The sequence below is a fragment of the Trachurus trachurus genome, assembly GCF_905171665.1.
Source record: "Trachurus trachurus genome assembly, chromosome: 3".
Taxonomy (NCBI): Eukaryota; Metazoa; Chordata; class Actinopteri; order Carangiformes; family Carangidae; genus Trachurus; species Trachurus trachurus.
In genome coordinates, this window is record NC_139893.1 from 29,175,483 (window position 1) to 29,201,839 (window position 26,357).

Genomic DNA, 26,357 nt, shown 5'->3' on the forward strand with positions numbered 1-26,357 from the left:
TTAGTTCGATGAGAATAAACATTAGTTTAACATGTAAGGAGCTAAAACTGCAAGCATACTATGTTTGCACATAGGCTGTGAACCTCTCCCTCTCTCCCTTTTCACCTCAGACCATCCAATCTCCAGAGCAATTGAGTTCAGATCTGCAACTGCCGACCAACTTCTGCTTCCTGATCCTGTCTAAAGCCTGTTACAAAACTCTAGTATCGTTTAGATTATTGATTGAATATTAGTCTCATCATATTTTGTCTGTAGTCGTTGGAATTTCACCCCCATTCCTTCTCTTTCTCCCCCTTTCTATCCAGGTTATTTCATATCCAGAGTTATTGACTTCAGATATGCAACTGTGGACCGACTTCCACTGCTTGGTCCTGTCAAAGACCGGATACAAAACTCTAGTATCGTTTAAATTATTGATTGATTATTAGTCTTTTCAGATTTTGTCTCAACTTGTTGAACCTTAACTGCACTTCTTTCTGTTTCTCCCCCTTTCACCTCAGACCATCCCATCTCCAGAGCAATTGAGTTCAGATCTGTAACTGACTACCAACTTCTGCTTCCTGATCCTGTCTAAAGCCTGTTACAAAACTCTAGTATCGTTTAGATTATTGATTGAATATTAGTCTTTTCAGATTTTGTCTCTACTTGTTGAACCTTAACTGCACTTCTTTCTGTTTCTCCCACTTTCGCTTCAGGTCATCCCACCTCCGAGCAATTGAGTTCAGATCTGCAATATTGGACCAACTTCAGATACAAACTCTAGTATCGTTTAAATTATTGATTGATTATTAGTCTTTTCAGATTTTGTTTGTAGTTGTTTGAACACTCACTCCAATTCTTTCTCTTTCTCTTTTTTCTCTCTTTCGCTTCAGATCGTTGCATCTCTGGAGCTATAGCCTGGAAATATGCAACTGTGACACCAGTGCAGAAAAAATCTGATAAGACTAATTATTATCAAATTTCAGTCTTATCAATTTTTTCCTGGACTTGTGTTACACTCCCCCACTTCTTTCTCTTTCTCCCCTTTACTCTCCAGGTCATTTCAACTCCAGTGGTATTGAGTTAGATTTACAACTTTGGACCAACTACTGCTTCCCAATCCTGTCTAAAGCCCGTTACAAAACTCTAGAATCGTTTAAATTATTGATTGATTATTAGTCTTTTCAGATTTTGTCTCAACTTGTTGAACCTTAACTGCAATTCTTTCTGTTTCTCCCCCTTCCGCTTCAGACCATCCCATCTCCAGAGAAATTGAGTTCAAATCTGCAACTGACGACCAATTTCTGCTTCCCGATCCTGTCTAAGGCCAGATACAAAACTCTAGTATCGTTTAGATTATTGATTGAATATTAGTCTCATCAGATTTTGTCTGTAGTCGTTGGAATTTCACCCCCATTCCTTCTCTTTCTCCCCCTTTTTATCCAGGTTATTTCATATCCAGAGTTATTGACTTCAGATATACAACTGTGGACCAACTTCCACTGCTTGATCCTGTCTAAGGCCGGATACACAACTCTAGTATCGTTTAAATTATTGATTGATTATTAGTCTTTTCAGATTTTGTCTCAACTTGTTGAACCTTAACTGCACTTCTTTCTGTTTCTCCCCCTTTCACCTCAGACCATCCCATCTCCAGAGCAATTGAGTTCAGATCTGTAACTGACTACCAACTTCTGCTTCCTGATCCTGTCTAAAGCCTGGATGATCGAATATCCTGAGTACTTCCTCCAAATATTATCCAAATATCGCTGACAGGGTTGAAGAGAAGGAAATCAATTCCTCTGGATCTTCAAAAACTAATTCCGACAAGAGTTGGTAGCCATAGCTACTTGGAATTCTGATGTCACAGCTACACACGAGGGGCCCTAGTTTGCTGGCGCAGCGCAGGTGGCGCAAGGTAGCGCAGCCGGTCTAATGCAAGTTTCGACCAGCGCAGCCGAGCGCAAAGTCAGATTGGGAGATTTGTAGATCGCGCTGCGCTGAGATAGGCGTGGCCGCGCAGCAGGGGGAGGCGTCACAGATTCAGCTTGGTGCAGTGGAAGTTTTGTGCGAAAATGTCTCGCCGAGGTTGCGCTGAAAGCTCGCCACCTCCAACCAGGTCTATTCTCAGCGCAGAGCGGAGCGCAGCAGGTGCAGTGGAAGTTTGGCTGACTGACCTGCAGTGCACACACGTCACCAAGACCTCACAGGCAGATCTCCACAGTTCCAGACACATTTCAATGCAATAAATATCCACAATAACCACTATTTAATGCAACTAATGGAATCAACACGTGAATTTATATCTATATAGATTGTCCCGTCACATCTGACGTCAGATCAAAGCAGAGATCAAAGGCTGTCAGCGCGTAAAGGAAACTCCACCTGAATTAACACAGCAGGGACGAACTGGCACTGAAAAGCAGCTGTGGATGTCCCAAGCAGGACTGAGGGTGGATGACTGCATGTCGCTGCCGTGTTGAGATACCACTCTGCCCTTGTGATGATCGCTTTATTTATTTATTTACTTATTAATTCATTAGCGCATCAGGCAGCCGTACAGTAATGAAAAACAAAACACAAATCTTCATCTCTCTTAGTCCACCACAGCCTCGGTATCAGATAGTCAGTATATAGCCGTATACTCAGCATCTCTATCACAGAAAAAAAAAGAGAAAAAAAGAGACGGACAGAGAGAGAGAGAGAGAGGAGGACAGAGAGAGAGAGAGAGAGGAGGACAGAGAGAGAGAGAGAGAGAGAGAGAGAGAGAGCGTCCTTTACGCTGATTTTATCCGTTACGCATGGTGTTTGTTTATGTTGTATTATACCTCTCATCTTGCTTACAGGGTTTGAATAAATGTGAGTTTCTTTATTAGTTTATTAGTTGTTGTTTCTTTCATTGGGCAGGGGTTCTCAGTGTATCAGATCAAACCTGATTAAGGATATTTGTATTATTATTAGTAAACTCATTATTGGTCACTCTGAGCTCAGACCTCCGGGGAAACAGCTGTTTCCTCCGGGGAGAGGTTCGGCCTCTGGCGTCGCTGTCTCCTCCGTCCAGTCCAAGTATAAAATGACAAACTTGCAGCGCGCATCGCCCTCCGCGCAGTTAAAGGTGAGGAGAGGAGCTCATTTGATTGGTGAAGATCTGACTCGGCTGTGTCAAACCCACCCCACGCCTTTCTCTCCTCCTCCTGTCTTCCTCCCGCCCTCTCTCCTCCCTCTTCGCCGTTTGCGCCGGTGGGAGGGACGAGGGGAGGGTTTACGCTGGTCTAAGTCTGACTGCGCGGCCCACGAATCTTGCGAAATGGACCTGGTCCAGCCCCGTTGGCGTGGCGAAGCTGCGCTGCACTTAGACTTCGCTCGGTCAACGAAACTAGGGCCCGAGGTGTTACATGCTGTGATGTAACACCTTGATATGTGTAGCTGTGACATCAGCGTTCCATGTGTGACATCACAAGTGTCCTGTGATCTCCTCACCACTCATTGCTTTGATCCTTGTCATGTAGGTAGGGTTTTCAAATTAACGGGCGGAGCGTCTAGCGCGAATGACGCGATGGACGCGAATGATCCAAAATGACCAAGCGGCGCGAATGAAGCGTCTGGCACGATTGTATTCGCGTCTATCGCGTCCGGTGTAAACGCCGCTTAAAACTAGTGTTATGTGTGTTATGTAGTGACGGTTTGTTCAGGAAGAAATCAGATTGAAATACGGGGCATCGGTGAATTTAGCGTGACTTTTGTGGGTTTGATGTAGGGTTGACACTGTACATCTGTGCCACTGCTTTTAGTTCGATGAGAATAAACATTAGTTTAACATGTAAGGAGCTAAAACTGCAAGCATAGTATGTTTGCACATAGGCTGTGAACCTCTCTCTCTCTCCCTTTTCGCCTCAGACCATCCAATCTCCAGAGCAATTGAGTTCAGATCTGCAACTGCCGACCAACTTCTGCTTCCTGATCCTGTCTAAAGCCTGTTACAAAACTCTAGTATCATTTGAATTAATGATTGATTATTAGTCTCATCATATTTTGTCTGTAGTCATTGGAATTTCACACCGATTCCTTCTCTTTCTCCCCCTTTTTATCCAGGTTATTTCATATCTAGAGCTATTGAGTTCAGATATACAACTGTGGACCAACTTCCACTGCTTGATCCTGTCAAAGGCCGGATACACAACTCTAGTATCATTTCAATTATTGATTGATTATTAGTCTTTTCAGATTTTGTCTCTACTTGTTGAACCTTAACTGCAATTCTTTCTGTTTCTCCCCCTTTCGCCTCAGGTCATCCCACCTCCGAGCAATTGAGTTCAGATCTGCAACTGACGACCAACTTCTGCTTCCCGATCCTGTCAAAGGCCGGATACAAAACTCTAGTATTGTTTAAATTATCGATTGAATATTTGTCTTTTCAGATTTTGTCTCTACTTGTTGAACCTTAACTGCACTTCTTTCTGTTTCTCCCCCTTTCGCCTCAGGTCATCCCATCTCCAGAGCACTTGAGTTCAGATCTGCAATATCGGACCAACTTCAGATACAAACTCTAGTATCATTCAAATTATTGATTGATTATTAGTCTTTTCAGATTTTGTTTGTAGTTGTTTGAACACTCACTCCAATTCTTTCTCTTTCTCTCTCTTTTTTTCTCTTTTGCTTCAGGTCGTTGCATCTCTGGAGCTATAGCCTGGAAATATGCAACTGGACACCAGTCCAGAAAAAATCTGATAAGACTAATTATTATCAAATTTCAGTCTTATCAATTTTTTCCTGGACTTGTGTTACACTCCCCCCAATTCTTTCTCTTTCTCCCCTTTACTCTCCAGGTCATTTCAACTCCAGCAGTATTGACTTAGATTTACAACTTTTGACCAACTACTGCTTCCTGATCCTGTCTAAAGCCCGTTACAAAACTCTAGTATCGTTTAAATTATTGATTATTAGTCTTTTCAGATTTTGTCTCAACTTGTTGAACCTTAACTGCAATTCTTTCTGTTTCTCCCCCTTCCACTTCAGACCATCCCATCTCCGGAGAAATTGAGTTCAAATCTGCAACTGACGACCAACTTCTGCTTCCCGATCCTGTCTAAAGCCTGTTACAAAACTCTACCTTCTCGTTCTCTCCCTTTCTATCCAGGTCATTTCATATCCAGAGTTATTGACTTCAGATATGCAACTGTGGACCAACTTCCACTGCTTGATCCTGTCTAAGGCCAGATACAAAACTCTAGTATTGTTTAAATTATTGATTGAATATTAGTCTTTTCAGATTTTGTCTCTACTTGTTGAACCTTAACTGCACTTCTTTCTGTTTCTCCCCCTTTCGCCACAGACCATCCCATCTCCAGAGCAATTGAGTTCAGATCTGTAACTGACTACCAACTTGTGATTCCAAATCCTGTCTAAGGCCAGATACAAAACTCTAGTATCGTTAAAATTATTGATTGAATATTAGTCTCATCATATTTCGTCTGTAGTCGTTGGAATTTCACCCCCATTCCTTCTCTTTCTCCCCCTTTTTATCCAGGTTATTTCATATCTAGAGCTATTGAGTTCAGATATACAACTGTGGACCAACTTCCACTGCTTGATCCTGTCTAAGGCCGGATACACAACTCTAGTATCGTTTAAATTATTGATTGATTATTAGTCTTTTCAGATTGTGTCTCTACTTGTTGAACCTTAACTGCAATTCTTTCTGTTTCTCCCCCTTTCGCCTCAGGTCATCCCACCTCCGAGCAACTGAGTTCAGATCTGCAATATTGGACCAACTTCAGATACAAACTCTAGTATCATTTAAATTATTGATTGATTATTAGTCTTTTCAGATTTTGTTTGTAGTTGTTTGAACACTCACTCCAATTCTCTCTCTTTCGCTTCAGGTCGTTGCATCTCTGGAGCTATAGCCTGGAAATATGCAACTGTGACACCAGTCCAGAAAAAATCGGATAAGACTAATTATTATCAAATTTCAGTCTTATCAATTTTTTCCTGGACTTGTGTTAGACTCCCCCCAATTCTTTCTCTTTCTCCCCTTTACTCTCCAGGTCATTTCAACTCCAGCAGTATTGAGTTAGATTTACAACTTTGGACCAACTACTGCTTCCCGATCCTGTCTAAAGCCCGTTACAAAACTCTAGTATCGTTTAAATCAGCCGTATTTAGTTCAGATACGCAACTGACGACCAACTTCCACTGCTTGATCCTGTCTAGGGCCAAATACAAAACTCTAGTATCATTTAAATTATCGATTGAATATTAGTCTCATCCGATTTTGTCTGTAGTTGTTGGAACTTCACCTCCATTCCTTCTATTTGTCCCCCTTTCTAGACAGGTCATTTCATATCCAGAGCTATTGACTTCAGATATGCAACTCTTCCACTGCTTGATCCTGTCAAAGGCCGGATACAAAACTCTAGTATCGTTTAAATTATTGATTGATTATTAGTCTTTTCAGATTTTGTCTCTACTTGTTGAACCTTAACTGCACTTTTTTCTGTTTCTCCCCCTTTCGCCTCAGGTCATCCCATCTCCAGAGCAATTGAGTTCAGATCTGCAATATCGGACCAACTTCAGATACAAACTCTAGTATCATTCAAATTATTGATTGATTATTAGTATTTTCAGATTTTGTTTGTAGTTGTTTGAACACTCACTCCAATTCTTTCTCTTTCTCTTTCTCTCTCTTTTTTTCTCTTTCGCTTCAGGTCGTTGCATCTCTGGAGCTATAGCCTGGAAATATGCAACCTGTGACACCAGTCCAGAAAAAATCTGATAAGACTAATTATTATTATCAAATTTCAGTCTTATCAATTTTTCCTGGACTTGTGTTACACTCCCCCCAATTCTTTCTCTTTCTCCCCTTTACTCTCCAGGTCATTTCAACTCCAGCAGTATTGAGTTAGATTTACAACTTTGGACCAACTACTGCTTCCTGATCCTGTCTAAAGCCCGTTACAAAACTCTAGTATCGTTTAAATTATTGATTATTAGTCTTTTCAGATTTTGTCTCAACTTGTTGAACCTTAACTGCAATTCTTTCTGTTTCTCCCCCTTCCGCTTCAGACCATCCCATCTCCGGAGAAATTGAGTTCAAATCTGCAACTGACGACCAACTTCTGCTTCCCGATCCTGTCTAAGGCCAGATACAAAACTCTAGTATCGTTTAAATTATCGATTGAATATTAGTCTCATCAGATTTTGTCCAGTGGTTGAACCTTCACGGCCATTCCTTCTCGTTCTCTCCCTTTCTATCCAGGTCATTTCATATCCAGAGTTATTGACTTCAGATTAGGGATGGAGTGATTTTCGATCGGATCGTCTATCGGCGATCGAAGGGACGATCGTGATTTTTTTTTCAAATGGCGATCTTTAAGGCGATCTTTAATTAATTTACTGCCATAAGATGTTAAAGAAATAATCTCTAGAACCTGCGCTCTACTGTGTACTTAAATGTTAAATGTTTCGTGGAGCGACATGTCTATACAGAGCCCTTGGATCTGTGCAACAGAGGAGTGAATATTAAACTCTTAATTACACACTCTGTTGCATCTTTTTTTTTTCCTTCTCACTTTTTTTCGGAGGTGCATGCCGCGGACGCAGGCTGTGCGGGGTGGGGCGGGTCATTAAAAACACTGATGATGAAGTCCAGAGTGTGTTATCAGGGGCGCGCTGATGTTGACGGGAAAGCCGGCGGAGGTGTGAGGGAACCGGTGGTGAGACGCCGGCTGGGCGCATCAGCAGAGCGGGGTTGCTTTCACCAGAGAGCAGAGAGCAGACCGGGGAGAGGGAGAGGCGGCCGCCGCGGCTGCTGCACTCGCTGCACTGTGACTCTCCCTCTCCTCACGAGCTCCACACTGACAAGCTACCGGCAACACAGCGCCTCTGTCTGCCCTTTCAAAGTAAAATGCCGCTGTCTGACGTTTAATAGCGGCGGGGCGGAAAAAAACCCCGACCCGCGCGTCATTGCATGCGCGCTTGTCTGTGTGTGTGAACGACAATAACGGAGAGTGAGCGCTATGCGGAGATGAATGAACGGAACTATATAGCAAGTTTTTTTTTTTTTTTATAAAGCTGACGCAATTGCACCCCCCCCCCCCCCCCCCCCAGCGATTGGATCGCCTATCGGCGATCGACAGTGTCCACGATCGAATGATCTGAATATAGGGCCGATTTCCCATCCCTACTTCAGATATGCAACTGTGGACCAACTTCCACTGCTTGATCCTGTCAAAGGCCGGATACAAAACTCTAGTATCGTTTAAATTATTGATTATTAGTCTTTTCAGATTTTGTCTCTACTTGTGGAACCTTAACTGCACTTCTTTCTGTTTCTCCCCCTTTCACCTCAGACCATCCCATCTCCAGAGCAATTGAGTTCAGATCTGTAACAGACTACCAACTTCTGCTTCCTGATCCTGTCTAAAGCCTGTTACAAAACTCTAGTATCATTTGAATTAATGATTGATTATTAGTCTCATCATATTTCGTCTGTAGTCATTGGAATTTCACCCCCATTCCTTCTCTTTCTCCCCCTTTTTATCCAGGTTATTTCATATCCAGAGCTATTGAGTTCAGATATACAACTGTGGACCAACTTCCACTGCTTGATCCTGTCAAAGGCCAGATACAAAACTCTAGTATCGTTTAAATTATTGATTGATTATTAGTCTTTTCAGATTTTGTCTCTACTTGTTGAACCTTAACTGCAATTCTTTCTGTTTCTCCCCCTTTCGCCTCAGGTCATCCCACCTCCGAGCAATTGAGTTCAGATCTGCAATATTGGACCAACTTCAGATACAAACTCTAGTATCGTTTAAATTATTGATTGATTATTAGTCTTTTCAGATTTTGTTTGTAGTTGTTTGAACACTCACTCCAATTCTTTCTCTTTCTCTCTCTTTCGCTTCAGGTCGTTGCATCTCTGGAGCTATAGCCGGGAAATATGCAACTGTGACACCAGTCCAGAAAAAATCGGATAAGACTAATATTTATCAAATTTCAGTCTTATCAATTTTTTCCTGGACTTGTGTTACACTCCCCCCAATTCTTTCTCTTTCTCCCCTTTACTCTCCAGGTCAGTATTGAGTTAGATTTACAACTTTGAACCAACTTCTGCTTCCCGATTCTGTCTAAAGCCTGTTACAAAACTCTAGTATCGTTTAAATTATTGATTATTAGTCTTTTCAGATTTTGTCTCAACTTGTTGAACCTTAACTGCAATTCTTTCTGTTTCTCCCCCTTCCGCTTCAGACCATCCCATCCCCGGAGAAATTGAGTTCAAATCTGCAACTGACGACCAACTTCTGCTTCCCGATCCTGTCTAAGGCCAGATACAAAACTCTAGTATCGTTTAAATTATCGATTGAATATTAGTCTCATCAGATTTTGTCCAGTCGTTGAACCTTCACCCCCATTCCTTCTATTTGTCCCCCTTTCTAGACAGGTCGTTTCATATCCAGAGCTATTGACTTCAGATATGCAACTCTTCCACTGCTTGATCCTGTCAAAGGCCGGATACAAAACTCTAGTATCGTTTAAATTATTGATTGATTATTAGTCTTTTCAGATTTTGTCTCTACTTGTTTAACCTTAACTGCACTTCTTTCTGTTTCTCCCCCTTTCACCTCAGATCATCCCATCTCCAGAGCAATTGAGTTCAGATCTGTAACTTACTACCAACTTGTGATTCCCAATCCTGTCTAAGGCCAGATACAAAACTCTAGTATCGTTAAAATTATTGATTGAATATTAGTCTCATCAGATTTTGTCTCTACTTGTTGAACCTTAACTGCAATTCTTTCTGTTTCTCCCCCTTTCGCCTCAGGTCATTCCACCTCCGAGCAATTGAGTTCAGATCTGCAATATTGGACCAACTTCAGATACAAACTCTAGTATCGTTTAAATTATTGATTGATTATTAGTATTTTCAGATTTTGTTTGTAGTTGTTTGAACACTCACTGCAATTCTTTCTCGTTCTCTTTTTTCTCTCTTTCGCTTCAGGTTGTTGCATCTCTGGAGCTATAGCCTGGAAATATGCAACTGTGACACCAGTCCGGAAAAAATCTGATAAGACTAATTATTATTGAATGTCAGTCTTACCATTTTTTTCCTGGACTTGTGTTACACTCTGCCACATTCCTTCTCTTTCTCCCCCTTTCTCTGCAGGTCATTTCATCTTCAGTGGTACTGAATTCGATTTACAACTTTGGACCAACTTCTGCTTCCTGATCCTGTCTAAAGCCTGTTACAAAACTCTAGTATCGTTTAGATTATTGATTGATTATTAGTCTCATCAGATTTTGTCTGTATAGTGGTTGAACCTTCACGCCCACTCCTTCTCTTTCACCCCCTTTCTATCCAGGTCATTTCATATCCAGAGCTATTGACTTCAGATATGCAACTGTGGACCAACTTCCACTGCCTGATCCTGTCTAAGGCCGGATACAAAACTCTAGCATCGTTTAAATTATTGATTGATTATTAGTCTTTTCAGATTTTGTCTCTACTTGTTGAACCTTAACTGCAATTCTTTCCGTTTCTCCCCCTTTCACTCCCATTCTTACTCTTTTTCTCCCTTTTTTCTCTTTCGCTTCAGGTCGTTGCATCTCCGGAGCTATAGCCTGGAAGTATGCAACCGTGACACCAGTCCAGAAAAAATCTGATAAGATTAATTATTATTGAATGTCAGTCTTACCAATTTTTTCCTGGACTTGTGTTACACTCCCCCCAATTCTTTCTCTTTCTCCCCTTTACTCTCCAGGTCATTTCAACTCCAGAGGTATTGAGTTCGATTTATAACTTTGGACCAACTTCTGCTTCCTGATCCTGTCTAAAGCCTGTTACAAAAAATTTGTGATTTAAATAAATGATTGATTATTAGTCCTTTCAGATTTTGTCTGTAGTGCAACTGTGACACCAGTCCAGACAAATCTGATAAGACTAATTATTATCGAATGTCAGTCTTATCAATTTTTTCCTGGACTTGTGTTACACTCCCCCCAATTCTTTCTCTTTCTCCCCTTTACTCTCCAGGTCATTTCAACTCCAGCAGTATTGAGTTAGATTTACAACTTTGGACCAACTACTGCTTCCCGATCCTGTCTAAAGCCTGTTACAAAACTCTAGTATCGTTTAAATTATTGATTATTAGTCTTTTCAGATTTTGTCTCAACTTGTTGAACCCTAACTCCAATTCTTTCTGTTTCTCCCCCTTCCGCTTCAGACCATCCCATCTCCGGAGAAATTGAGTTCAAATCTGCAACTGACGACCAACTTCTGCTTCCCGATCCTGTCTAAGGCCAGATACAAAACTCTAGTATCGTTTAAATTATCGATTGAATATTAGTCTCATCAGATTTTGTCCAGTGGTTGAACCTTCACCCCCATTCCTTCTCGTTCTCTCCCTTTCTATCCAGGTCATTTCATATCCAGAGTTATTGACTTTAGATATGCAACTGTGGACCAACTTCCACTGCTTGATCCTGTCTAAGGCCGGATACAAAACTCTAGTATCGTTTAAATTATCGATTGAATATTAGTCTCATCAGATTTTGTCTGTAGTTGTTGGAACTTCACCTCCATTCCTTCTATTTGTCCCCCTTTCTAGACAGGTCATTTCATATCCAGAGCTATTGACTTCAGATATGCAACTCTTCCACTGCTTGATCCTGTCTAAAGCCTGTTACAAAACTCTAGTATCGTTTAAATTATTGATTGATTATTAGTCTTTTCAGATTTTGTCTCTACTTGTTTAACCTTAACTGCACTTCTTTCTGTTTCTCCCCCTTTCACCTCAGACCATCCCATCTCCAGAGCAATTGAGTTCAGATCTGTAACTTACTACCAACTTGTGATTCCCAATCCTGTCTAAGGCCAGATACAAAACTCTAGTATCGTTAAAATTATTGATTGAATATTAGTCTCATCAGATTTTGTCTCTACTTGTTGAACCTTAACTGCAATTCTTTCTGTTTCTCCCCCTTTCGCCTCAGGTCATTCCACCTCCGAGCAATTGAGTTCAGATCTGCAATATTGGACCAACTTCAGATACAAACTCTAGTATCGTTTAAATTATTGATTGATTATTAGTATTTTCAGATTTTGTTTGTAGTTGTTTGAACACTCACTCCAATTCTTTCTCTTTCTCTCTCTTTCGCTTCAGGTCGTTGCATCTCTGGAGCTATAGCCTGGAAATATGCAACTGTGACACCAGTCCAGAAAAAATCTGATAAGACTAATTATTATCAAATTTCAGTCTTATCAATTTTTTCCTGGACTTGTGTTACACTCCCCCCAATTCTTTCTCTTTCTCCCCTTTACTCTCCAGGTCAGTATTGAGTTAGATTTACAACTTTGAACCAACTTCTGCTTCCCGATCCTGTCTAAAGCCTGTTACAAAACTCTAGTATCGTTTAAATGATTGATTATTAGTCTTTTCAGATTTGTCTCAACTTGTTGAACCTTAACTGCAATTCTTTCTGTTTCTCCCCCTTCCGCTTCAGACCATCCCATCCCCGGAGAAATTGAGTTCAAATCTGCAACTGACGACCAACTTCTGCTTCCCGATCCTGTCTAAGGCCAGATACAAAACTCTAGTATCGTTTAAATTATCGATTGAATATTAGACTCATCAGATTTTGTCCAGTGGTTGAACCTTCACCCCCATTCCTTCTATTTGTCCCCCTTTCTAGACAGGTCGTTTCATATCCAGAGCTATTGACTTCAGATATGCAACTCTTCCACTGCTTGATCCTGTCAAAGGCCGGATACAAAACTCTAGTATCGTTTAAATTATTGATTGATTATTAGTCTTTTCAGATTTTGTCTCTACTTGTTTAAAGGGATAGTTCAACATTTTTGAAAATTGGCCCATCGCCATGATCCCCCTAGTAATAGCAGTAGGTTCGTTACCTTTAATTGTTGGTCCAAGCTGCTTTTAGATCGGGGGAGAAGAATACCGAGCGGCGCAGCTACACTATGGAGGCTAATGGAATTTCTTGGTTTTGCTCATCAAACTCAGCAAATACACAACCAAAAAACTCAAAAACGCTGTGGTGGACAAGTTGTGACCTGCACATTTACCACGCTATGAGATAATAGCGGAAAGTTAAGAGAAGTGAAGCAAATACTCGGAACTACTTTCTTCAGTGAACCACTGGTCGGAGGGACACAGTGTGCGCACCTCAGCCAGTGCCGTAGTATACGGACGTATCTGCAGTAAACAGGCGCTTTTGAAATCACTCCGCCGAGCAGCCGTCTAGAGTGTAAAGTCCGACTTTGCCTCTAAAACAACTCCATCTCGCAACTTTCCGCTATTATCTCATAGCGTGGTGAATGTGCAGGTCACAACTTGTCCACCACAGCGTTTTTGAGTTTTTTGGTTGTGTATTTGCTGAGTTTGATGAGCAAAACCAAGAAATTCCATTAGCCTCCGTAGTGTAGCTGTGCCGCTCGGTATTCTTCTCCCCCGATCTAAAAGCAGCTTGGACCAACAATTAAAGGTAACGAACCTACTGCTATTACTAGGGGGATCATGGCGATGGGCCAATTTTCAAAAATGTTGAACTATCCCTTTATCCTTAACTGCACTTCTTTCTGTTTCTCCCCCTTTCACCTCAGATCATCCCATCTCCAGAGCAATTGAGTTCAGATCTGTAACTTACTACCAACTTGTGATTCCCAATCCTGTCTAAGGCCAGATACAAAACTCTAGTATCGTTAAAATTATCGATTGAATATTAGTCTCATCAGATTTTGTCTCTACTTGTTGAACCTTAACTGCAATTCTTTCTGTTTCTCCCCCTTTCGCCTCAGGTCATTCCACCTCCGAGCAATTGAGTTCAGATCTGCAATATTGGACCAACTTCAGATACAAACTCTAGTATCGTTTAAATTATTGATTGATTATTAGTATTTTCAGATTTTGTTTGTAGTTGTTTGAACACTCACTGCAATTCTTTCTCGTTCTCTTTTTTCTCTCTTTCGCTTCAGGTCGTTGCATCTCTGGAGCTATAGCCTGGAAATATGCAACTGTGACACCAGTCCGGAAAAAATCTGATAAGACTAATTATTATTGAATGTCAGTCTTACCATTTTTTTCCTGGACTTGTGTTACACTCTGCCACATTCCTTCTCTTTTCCCCCTTTCTCTGCAGGTCATTTCATCTTCAGTGGTACTGAATTCGATTTACAACTTTGGACCAACTTCTGCTTCCTGATCCTGTCTAAAGCCTGTTACAAAACTCTAGTATCGTTTAGATTATTGATTGATTATTAGTCTCATCAGATTTTGTCTGTATAGTGGTTGAACCTTCACGCCCACTCCTTCTCTTTCTCCCCCTTTCTATCCAGGTCATTTCATATCCAGAGATATTGACTTCAGATATGCAACTGTGGACCAACTTCCACTGCCTGATCCTGTCTAAGGCCGGATACAAAACTCTAGCATCGTTTAAATTATTGATTGATTATTAGTCTTTTCAGATTTTGTCTCTACTTGTTGAACCTTAACTGCAATTATTTCCGTTTCTCCCCCTTTCACTCCCATTCTTACTCTTTTTCTCCCTTTTTTCTCTTTCGCATCAGGTCGTTGCATCTCTGGAGCTATAGCCTGGAAGTATGCAACCGTGACACCAGTCCAGAAAAAATCTGATAAGACTAATTATTATTGAATGTCAGTCTTACCAATTTTTTCCTGGACTTGTGTTACACTCCCCCCAATTCTTTCTCTTTCTCCCCTTTACTCTCCAGGTCATTTCAACTCCAGAGGTATTGAGTTCGATTTATAACTTTGGACCAACTTCTGCTTCCTGATCCTGTCTAAAGCCCGTTACAAAACTCTAGTATCGTTTAAATCAGCCGTATTTAGTTCAGATATGCAACTGTGGACCAACTTCCACTGCTTGATCCTGTCTAAGGCCGGATACACAACTCTAGTTCATTTTTCTATACCTCTTATCCTGCACTAGGGTCACGGGTGAGCTGGAGCCTATCTCAGCTGACTTCGGGCGAGAGGCGGGGTACACCCTGGACAGGTCGCCAGTCTATCGCAGGGCTAGCACATATAGACAGACAACCATTCACACTCTCATTCACACCTATGGGCAATTTAGAGTCACCAATTAACCTAACCTGCATGTCTTTGGTCTGTGGGAGGAAGCCGGAGTACCCGGAGAGAACCCACGCATGCACGGGGAGAACATGCAAACTCCACACAGAAGGGCCCCAGCCGGCCGGCGGGTTCGAACCCAGAACCCTCTCACAACTCTAGTATCGTTTAAATTATTGATTGATTATTAGTCTTTGCAGATTTTGTCTCTACTTGTTGACCCTTAACTGCAATTCTTTCCGTTTCTCCCCCTTTCACTCCCATTCTTTCTCTTTCTCTCTCTTTTTTTCCCTGTCGCTTCAGGTCGTTGCATCTCTGGAGCTATAGCCTGGAAATATGCAACCGTGACACCAGTCCAGAAAAAATCTGATAAGACTAATTATTATTAAATGTCAGTCTTACCAATTTTTTCCTGGACTTGTGTTACAGTACACTCTGCCATATTCCTTCTCTTTCTCCCCCTTTCTCTGCAGGTCATTTCATCTTCAGTGGTACTGAGTTCAGATATGCAACTGTGGACCAACTTCCACTGCCTGATCCTGTCTAAGGCCGGATACAAAACTCTAGTATCGTTTAAATCAGCCGTATTTAGTTCAGATCTGCAACTGACGACCAACTTCTGCTTCCTGATCCTGTCTAAAGCCTGTTACAAAAATTTTGTGATTTAAATTAATGATTGATTATTAGTCCTTTCAGATTTTGTCTGTAGTACAACTGTGACACCAGTCCAGACAAATCTGATAAGACTAATTATTATCGAATGTCAGTCTTATCAATTTTTTTCCTGAACTTGTGTTACATTCCTTCTCTTTCTCCCCCTTTCTCTGCAGGTCATTTCATCTTCAGTGGTACTGAGTTCAGATATGCAACTTGTGATAAACTTTTGCTGAATGATCGTGTCTAAGACCTGGTACAAAACTCTGGTACATATTATTGATTGATTATTAGTCTCATCAGACTTTGTAGCTGTTGAACTTTCACCCCAATTTTTCTCTTTCTCTCCTCTACTCTTCAGGTAATTTCATTTCCAGAGATATTGAGTTCAGATCTGCTGATCCTGTGTAAAGCCTGACACAAAAATCTTGTATCCTTCAAATCAATGATTGATGATTAGTCTCGTCAGATTTTGTCCATAGTTGTTGAACCTTCACACCCATTCATTCTCTTCCCCCCCTTTCTCTCCAGGTAATTTCATATCCAGAGCTATTGAATTCAGATATGCAACTGTGGACCAACATCCGCTGCTTGATATTATTCATACATGGGTTGCTTGGTGGTCAGGTGGTTAGAGCATATTCCATGTTGGCACAGTCCAAAGCAGTGATCGCTGGTTTGACTATCGACTGGGGGGGAAAAAAGGCCATTCTCAACAATTGCCTAGTAGTGAAGGTGAATTTATGTTGCTTCCACAATGGGAGTGGATTTATATCTGCTTGCTCTTAATGATGACTAACTGGACACATTTTTGACAAAATTCAGGTCCCTAGGATCCAGGAGCAACCTACCTGTGTGCAGGTGTATATGAGGAAAACTAAAGGCCTTAAGAAGACAAAGTGTCAGCTGACAAAAATAAATAAATGGTGTTATTCTGAAAGGTTTCCCGCTTTACTTCCACAGCCTAAAACTTTGTGCGCTGCTATGAATATGCCTTGATAGCTCACTAATTAACTCTTTTTCATAAGTTTTATATAACCAGTGAAGTATTGCAGAGAGGGTCACACTTTATCTCCAAGTTAGATCTTTTTTTATCTGCTCGCAAAAATAAAAGTTGAAATAAGACCTACTGTACTTTATATCCAGGTTGTTATTTGTTGCAACTGATTATTGGCTCAGCTCAGTGACCTTGTTCAGACTTATCATAACTGTGAGACATCGCTGAGTGTAAGGGTCCGAGTTGCCACAAGGTCCAAGGTGTACCCGTCCCAGCCCAATGCATTGTGGGTAAAGACAGTGAATGCACTTCTTTCTGTTAGTTGTTAGAAATAAAAGACTGTCTGAGACGTCTCCCTGTGTTATAATTAGGCTACACACAGACATGCACACGGCTCAAAAAAGGATAAAAACTGTAATTTAACCTGTCACACTCAAAGCCTCATGTTGCTTGATGGAATGGAAATCAAAGCAAAAAAATCTGTATTATCATCTTGTTGAAAGTGGGAGGCTCAACTTTAGCTAACATCCACTTTGACTCCTTTTGTGGGAATCACTAGAATGAATAGTTAATCATACATCAGGTAGTGATGGGGCTGGGAGGGGACGGGCTGACAGCTCTGAGACTGCATGATGTGCAAAGGAACAAATGAACATCACATAAATGAGGAAGAACTTGCATGCACACCTGCAGTGCAAGCATGTGTAAACTGGTGGCGTTTTGAGGCTAGCAGTTGTTACTTAAAATCAGTATTGTGCAGAGGAAGTGAAGAGCTGAGTTTTTAGAGTTGTGGAACCAGGAGTGAGACTGGTCTCAGTAAAGCCAGGTTTTATGGGTTTTATGGTACTTTGGCTGCAGAGGGGTCGTGCACTCTAAATTTATAGTGGCAGTGTGTTAACATTTTACAGGTTTTTTTCGTGCATTAGGACAGAAAATCCCCACAGCCACACACTTGGCACCGCATGCTGAGTTAAGATTTACTGTATACCAAAAGAGTTTTTCTGTCTGTGGTACAGATAGCTTCCCGTTTTCTCAAAAATAGTGTGATAAAGGTGTTGAATTATCATCACAGTCCTTTTGTCCCACTTTCCATAAAGGCAGAGAAATGTTGAAGAAAAGGCACATTAAGAAGAATCTTTTCAATATCATTCCCTTTTTATATAGAAATTAACAAGTAAGTAGGTTACCGATGGTTAGGTAATGGGTTAGCTGGGTAAAATTGATCTATACAATTTCATTCCTGGGTTGATGCTCCTGTCAGAGGTTTCAAACAGTGATTATTTTTAAACTAATTTGTGTCTGCATTTAAGCCCGGAGCTCAGTGTACAGCTCCTTTTCCGCTAGTCCAAAACAACTCTTTGATGACCTTCACACTACAACTTCAGAGCTCCGTTCAGATTTCTATCTTGATCTGATTTCTTAATTCTTCTTAATGTAGCTATTGGCATTATCTTTAAAAAAAATTGGGGCAATATTAAATTCCATTTTGAACTGGTTATGACCCTGATTTGACCTGAACAACAGGACGTCACAGACAGCCTCTGTGCATGACAGAAAATAAGGAGAAGTTGGGAATAACCAACATGGGGGCTACAGATTCAGTATGTCACATAAAATACTGATTAGTTCTAAAACTTCACTGTCCCTGTACTTTGTTCCTCTGTCTCTGCTGTCAGCCATGTTTGTCCTTGTTCATTTGTGACTCCTGCCTACGAGGTAGAGTGACGTAAAAGATGCAATGAATCCTGTTACTTGTCACAGGGCTGTTCGGACTGAGGGTGCATTTTGGAAAAATCTGATCTGATTTATCTGATTTTGATGAAAGTGGAGGACATGGTGACTCGCAGTGAACATATGTATTTGTCCACTCTGGTTTCCATTATCACTGACAAACTAATTCCCTCCCTTTTCCTGCTAATAATTTATTAGAGCTCAAACACTGCAAACATACCTGTCACTGTGCCGTTAGACTAGAAACACCACAGCTACACTTACTGAGAGTGAGCTGCACCCTCGAAATAAGTTATAAAAATACACAATCCCCAATGGAGGCATCTCACACAGAGACTTTGACACTTCTACAGTAGCAACAACCTGGGGATGAGATGCAACAGAATGATTTTACCAGTTTGTTCAGCAGCTCCAGCGTGTGCGTGCGTGCACATGCCATGCATAAAACTGCATGTGATGACAACACTAATTGTGTCATCAGTGCAAACAAATAGGCAATCTCAGGCAGTGAGAAAGGAGTCAATTCGATTTTATTATTTGGCTGTGTTTTAAAAAACACTTACATCCAAATTGGTCGTTAACACAGTAGGAAAGGAAGTAAGAAATATTAAAGAGCTTTAACTATGTTTTAGTTCTTCTATTAAAACACCAAAACAGGCTGCTTATCTCCTATAGTCTCAGTTTCCTCTGAACTAAAACACATCTATGGTCTGTGGTTGGCTCAGGCAGTGGTAGCAGGTTCCCACAGACCAACACTGATCATAGAGAATCTGAGATTTGTTTCCACCCGGGGACATTTGTCACACTTCAGGAAAAGGTGCAGCAGCTGCTCTCTCCTTCTTCACAGCAACTGTGCTCACATGTTTAAAAAAAACCAAAAGGCATGTCACCTCAGGTTTCGCGCACCTTCACCTTTTAAATCATTTTTATCTTTATCAATAACCTGTTCTGTACATTTAGACTGTGGATGAGATCTGTGTGTAAACTTCTTCATAAACTTATGGTTGGGATCTTTGTGCCATCCAGCACATTTTTCAGAGCGACAAAGATAAAATTCTCTCACAGACGCAGCCTCAGATTTTAATAAGAGAGCCAAAGACACATGCTCTTGTAATCCTGAAGGAGAGTTGATAAATCATTAAACGGGTGCCTGATCCTTTCATCCTGCGGATTGGAGCCGAAACGGCTACAAGGAGGATTACATCAGCAGCGGGTACAACAAGATTAATAGATATCAAATTAAATAATCACTACCTAATTCCAGCTATTGTCTCAGCAGACTGAAGCAGCCTTTACTGCCCTCGAATCTTTTGATCTGCTGCTGCAGGAGGAATGAGAGCAGAGGTATGAGCACCAGAGACAGAAGCAGTGTAAGTGCACACCTGACATCTTTCTCCACTCTCTGATCTCATATAAAACTGTCGACAGTTTTATATCACGACACCCCGGGGCCACGCGGCCTGAAAATGAAATCGCTCTAAGTTTGTATTTCTTTTCTTGCACTCTGGACCAAGGTTATTATACAGTAGTTTTAAATTTTTCACAATTTTCTATTTTTATTTAGTTTTTCAGTTGGCTTTTTTTTTAAATTTCAGTTTAGTTTCAGTTAGTTCAATAAGTGATTAAACAGTTTTAGTTTAGTTTTTAGTTTTGAGGAATTGACTATTTTTTGTCTTAGTTTTTCAGGTATTAGGAGAAAGTTTCTGTGAGACTTCTGAAGATGAACTTCCAAATTTGTGGGATTTTTCCCTTTTAGTTGCATCCCATGAATGTTCCCATCAGTCCTCATCACATTACATTCACTCTATCTACCTGTGGGTCGTACTCGAAGTCGTCCCTATTGAGCGGTGATGTTTTCTTCCTGCGACTTTAGCCATCTCTAAGAAAACTAAAACTAAGCTGATGCTATCTGCAATTCAGTTTAGTTTTAGTTAGTTTTGCTTTGTTCATTGTAGTTTTATTTAGTTCTTGGAATTTTTTTTATGTCAGTTCACTAAATTATTTTTTCCCTGCTAGTTTTAGTTAACTAACCCTGCTCTGGACACAACAACGTCACACTTTTTTGCTACAAGACTATGATTCTATTTCTGAAAAAAATAACATTTATGAAGATATTTGTGTACAGATACTTTATTAAGCTTTGAACAGATAATGCACTCTAAATCAATTAACACAATTTTCTGTCACACAATGGATAAGATTTGTCACAAGTAAAATTTCTTCTCAGAATTGAAAGTCCTAGTGACTGTTTTGTTGTGACATCACAAAGTCACAGAAGTCCTGACAGTTGGCTCAGTTTCTGAATACAGGCTTTGACACTTTTGCAGTATTAATATTGAACCTAGAGCTGCTTTATAATCACATTACACATGGACATCTACTTTAATCCTCTATGGAGCTTTAATATAAACATCTACTGTGATATAAAGTGATGCTGAAACCTGGCTGACACATGATTTGACACGAGACTGGAAATAATGATATGACGTTCTTTCAATTTCAAACCATCTTCATTACCTTCCTATATATAATATAATGTATGGACCCCATCCTGTCATATAAAAACATGTTTTTTTAAAGAAGAATCACATTTCTTATTTAGACTCTTCAGATTCAAAATTGCTTTTGTTTTTTAAGTCCTCTATCATCCGATTGGTCGATAATATCTTATTTTTTGAAAATTGTCAGGGGAAAAAAATCTTAAACACAAATAATCAGACAGTGCAGACTATTTCCAACCACCTGTGGTGAAAATCCAAACAAAGATATTTTTGTAAAATCAACTCTGATAGTATCTTTCATTACACTCCTGCTGTGCACGTAACTTTGCAGTTCTGACACAAAGCGACAGAGTGTTTACTGGAGGCACTGATTACAGAATGAATTTGTTTGTTTTAGGATGGGATCAAACGTCATGTTACAACAGATTTGCTGTGAATATGCAGTGAGAATCAGAGGGAGGAGGGTAACAGAGGTGGCAGGGAGTGAAGGTGGAATCCTATTGGGCTCAGCGGCCAGTGAAAGATCCAGAAACAATAGCCTACTATACCCTTTCCCACTGGCCAAAAAGCAACGCGGGTTAAAATTGCATTTTGTCATAACTAGAATTGGAGTTTTTGAATTATGGTCAAAAGTGTTTTTAATGAGGTCACATTGACCTTGACCTTGAGTCCTACTGAACTTTTGGGCAGACAGACAGGAAGCCTCAGGCTGCAAGGAAAGAATGAGGTGGACAAAGACCGAAGAAGCAAACAACTGAAGGAGACATTTTTTTGTGATGAGAGATAAAACGACCTCAGGCTGAGCAGAATAAAATGACAAAAGGATTCCTCCAGCAGCGAGCCAGGGAGCATCATGAGAGATCGATTCAGGGCGTCTGCCTAAACATTCACAGTCCAGGAGCAAACACGGTGGACGTGTTCTACATCCTGCACATAACCGCATGTTTATCTGGGAGATTCACATTAACAGGAAATGAAAAATGGTGCCTACACGAAAGCCAGGAAACGCAGAAAGAGGAAAGCCCTCTAATCAACTTATCAACCCTCCCCCCATCCCCCATTACTCCCCCCTCCCACCCTCGTCCTGTGCCAAATAGGAAACCTTTCAATTAGCTCAAGCCATGCATGTCCCACAACAAAAGAGCCGTCCGAGGCCGTTAACGTTAGCGGGGCAGGCAGGCGTCTCCTTGTACGTCGCTCGTGGCGTTAGCGCTACTCAGCCGATGGGAGGGAACTGTGTGTGTGCGTGTCTGTGTGTACATGTGCGGCATCACACAAAGGAGTGAGGGGTATTTGTCTCTGTCCCCCAGGAGAATCTAATAAAGTTGTTTACAAGCAGATGTTAAATAAAGACACACAATACACTCCCCTTTACCCTCCCCACCCTCCGGTCCCCCCAGGCAAACCCATTCACCCCCTCTCTACAATAAGAAAAGGCAACACTGCTCTATAGAGTTTACCATCTAGAGTGAATAATTGATTTCTGTTGCTGGATCAGGGAGGATGAGGCAGCGTGAGATAAAGACTGAGCAGGAAGACACTCTTTACATTTCTCTTACAGAAGCTGACTTCTTCTCTGACACGTTTTAACTTTCACAGTTGATTTTCAGTGTCCCACTTTTGATCTAGTGAGCATGTGTTTGCTTGCAGGTAAAGGGACAAAAAGGAGAGGGTTTGTCTTCGAAAACAACATTTTAAAAACTCAGTCTGTTTAAGGATTTGTACAATCACCTCCAAACTCCACTTCCACCCTTGTCACAGGAAATTCAGCTGCTAGTCAGAGCTCCTGCTTTGCACTTGTAACTGCATGAGGAGATTAATTCACACAGAAATGTTCAGCCAGTGTACACTAATCATAGCTGGCTACAGACTAAATAAAAGGATGAACCATCTTGTGCGTAACCTTGAACATTAATATTTCTGTAAAGTCTTGAATAATACATTTACGGCAGATAATCAAGTATTGTAGCTGTTCCTCTCCACTGAAACTCTCCTTCCTCCTTCAGTGAAGCTGTTTTGGAGAAAAATAGGTTTTATTTTTAACTTTAATTGTGGCACAAACACTCAACTCAAACTTACCTAGTTGAAACTAACTAATCCTCCTTCACAGAGGTAATAATGTTCAGGTTTTGTTCTAACACGTTCATCAAGGTGTTAATTAAACTGCACTGTGAGGCGATGTTGTTATACTGACAGATAGTTTTATTATTTTTCCAGTGATAGTAGGCTTGGATTAATAACAGAAATGCATGCACTGTTCAGCAGCATCACTAACCAACTATCCACAGTTGAATCAACAGCTCTTTTCATCGTCTTGTCTTGTCAACTGTTGCTATGTTATGTTATGTTATGTTATGTTATGTTATGTTATGTTATGTTATGTTATGTTATGTTATGTTATGTTATGTTATGTTATGTTATGTTATGTTATGTTATGTTATGTTATGTTTATTTATTTGATATGGACATCACAAATACATTAAGACTGTTCCAGTGGACAGACCAGATGCTTTGCTTGAGTGTGTTTAGCACAAGGGCTAATTTTCAACACCAGTCCATAGGCGGCTAATCTAAAAATACAGAACATATTATCAACAGTATGAGATAAAACCAAGTGCATGACACTACATCATGACAGTAACATACTAAAAAATACAGAGCACAAGATCAACGAGAGGAGATTGAGTAAACAGAAGTTTTACCCATGTGTACCTCATCAGTAATTTGTCAGCCTGTGTTATTTAATTTGTGCTCAGGAACGAGTCATTCCTCTACACAATTGCTGAATTTATAGATTATATAGAAATGTATATTGTAGGGATGGGAACGACACGGGATTTGGAAAATCGATTGTCGAGGCCCATATGTCGACTTTTTGTCGAATTGCCGGCCCTTTTTTTTTAACAGCAGCAGCAGATATGCGGGGGGGGGGGGGGGGGGGGGGGGCTACACGTGCTTTTGTTGTAGTTTATTAACGCTGCTGTCAGCACGAGCGCACTAGGCAGCACGCATTCGGTTTCTTTTTTTTTTTTTTTTTTTTTCTTTGTGCATGTCGGCGGTCCTCTACGAAGAATGCAATGCATTGCATCCACCTGTTTTGTCCATGGTTTTGCCCTTTTTGCGGACCCGGACTCGTCATCAACAGCGCACCATCACCTGAGACTGCAGGGAGCCTCTTGACTTTGTCGCTTGTCAGCATGAGCGCACGCTCCTGTCACATGTGAAGTAGAATGAGGGTCAAGTAGCTATCCCATTTAGAAAAAGTGGATTTGCTTTATTTAAAATATTTTATTTCATTAGGGGAAAAGTGGCACTTTCTGCTATTTATTTGAATAGGAAATATTGAAAGACAAAATGCAATTTACACATGGAAATCCCACAAGCCCCGCCCCCTTGACATGTCGACACTCTATTTTTTTTGTCGAGGGGAGCATGTGTCGAATGTCGGTCGTTTTGTCGACAAAAAGTCCCATCCCTAGTATATTGTAAATAATGTGCATAAATATCCCATATTGAATTTCCACACTTATTTTGAATTAACATACTCATATATATATATATATATATATGAATATAAATCATATTGTTATATCTTATATCTTACACTTCTTGAACACATTCATATACCGTATACAGTATGTGATATTATCACTCGTGACATGTACGTATATGCATACATACATGGGAAGGCTGGGATCAGAAGCAGCTGTGAGTAAACATCTGTTGCCTCTACCCAGCTCTTCATTTCTCTTTGACTGGGCAATCACCCAGCTTCAAACAGAAATAATGGCGCAGAGAAATTTTGTTTTATCTCACTGACCAAACTTTTCATCTTTCAAAGATCCTTCCCACACAGCGGCAAATGAAGAAGATCACACCTCCTTTTCTGTAGAAAGGACAACATTATGTGTGACACAAATATATTTAGGTTTCTTGTTCTTAACATAAGTGGCAAAGTATGAGCAATAGCCTGATTTGCCATGTAAAGCACTGACTCCACAATACAAGACAGCGCTGCTGTACAAACAACATATCTTCAGAGTGCAGATATCTGATGTCTAACTCTTATTAGCAGACATTTTTTTGCTTGCAGCTTATTTGAGGTTGTGTTTGAGACCTTTTTTCTATTTTTTTCTGCCTGTGAATACATTTATTTCAAAGCTCTGTGGTCAAACTTTAAGTAGAAATGGATCTAGAGCTGGATTGATCTAACTTTGACAGCTCCAACAACAGATATAGATAACTGCCTGGCGCAAAGTGAAAAGATAACGACCAAGATTGAATCACTGTTCCACAAGATACACTGCAATTTTAACAAGCCTGGATACTTTGTGTGTATCAAGTGGAAAAAGTTTGAAAATAACAATGCAGATGACAGAAAAATGATTTTGTTTGTTGCAGATACGTTATGCAGAGCACACGCTCCCCTGTGGTGGGAACCTTTCATATCCAGCGGTAGGTTTCTGTCTGATAGGAAGCAGCAACGTTGGATGCATTTTTGTTTAAACACAATGTGCATCTGTAGCATTAACAGAGCAGCTGTATTTTATACAAAGAGTGCAATATGTAAAAAGATCTAATGAGACCAGTGACATTTGGTTAGGGTTACTAGGTCTTTGTTGTTTTTATATTAGACCTCAGCAGCTCAAATATTTTCTGCTATTTGTATCCAGTTGTGTTCTACTTTAATGTGTTTCCATCACCCCCCCCACCAAAAAAAAAAAAAAAAAAATCAAAAGAATGTAACTACAGGCAACTGCTGTTACCTGGTATTAACTGAAGGTAGATTAGAAAAAATAAGGAACATTTGAAAACAAGTGGCTCCAACATGCAGATGAGGAGCACCACAATACATCAGTGGTGAAAAGTAAAACAATGACTTTTCTCTGATAATTCATGTTACTCTGTCTGTCTGTGTCTGTTTGGGTTTTGCAAAAGGATTGGGGAAAACGTATGAACATCATGATTAAAAATCTGTTGACCAAGGTTGTTATTTGACGACATATTGTGTTAAAGTTTGTGAGTCTCCTCTATATTTGCATAAATGTCGGTTTAGCCAAAACTATAGAAATTGAAAAAGTGACTCAACACAACTTACGAACACACAGGTCTCCACTTTCAAAAAAGCCCGGGCAGCACTGGGAGCGTCGTCTGTACATGGTCCTCACACCTCTCCTGTAGGCCGTCTTATAGCTGATCCTGCAAGTGTGACAAGAGAGAGAGGATTAATCCTAACACAAGGAAATCATCTTGCTTATCTAACAAATAAAACATCTCCACCAGAAAATTTGATGTGTTAAAAGTGACAATGTGAGAGAAAAGTAGATGTTTATATTTAAAGGTAGAGTCTGTAGGTTTGATCATTGCAGTTTGTAAACACAACAT

The 26,357-nt window shown here is 40.5% G+C and overlaps 1 protein-coding gene across 1 annotated transcript in view; it reads right to left on the bottom strand.

The window, feature by feature from the left end:
- The window catches only part of LOC311007616 (uncharacterized protein), a gene marked incomplete at its 3' end in the record, with an annotated part of 130,752 nt that extends 104,606 nt beyond the window's left edge, over window positions 1-26,146 (bottom strand). Inside the window, 1 exon segment of the mRNA XM_084000869.1 lies at window positions 26,071-26,146. Coding sequence (XP_083856995.1) covers window positions 26,071-26,131 — 61 coding nt within the window. The 5' untranslated portion in view covers window positions 26,132-26,146.
- Between the last annotated feature and the right edge of the window lie 211 nt (window positions 26,147-26,357).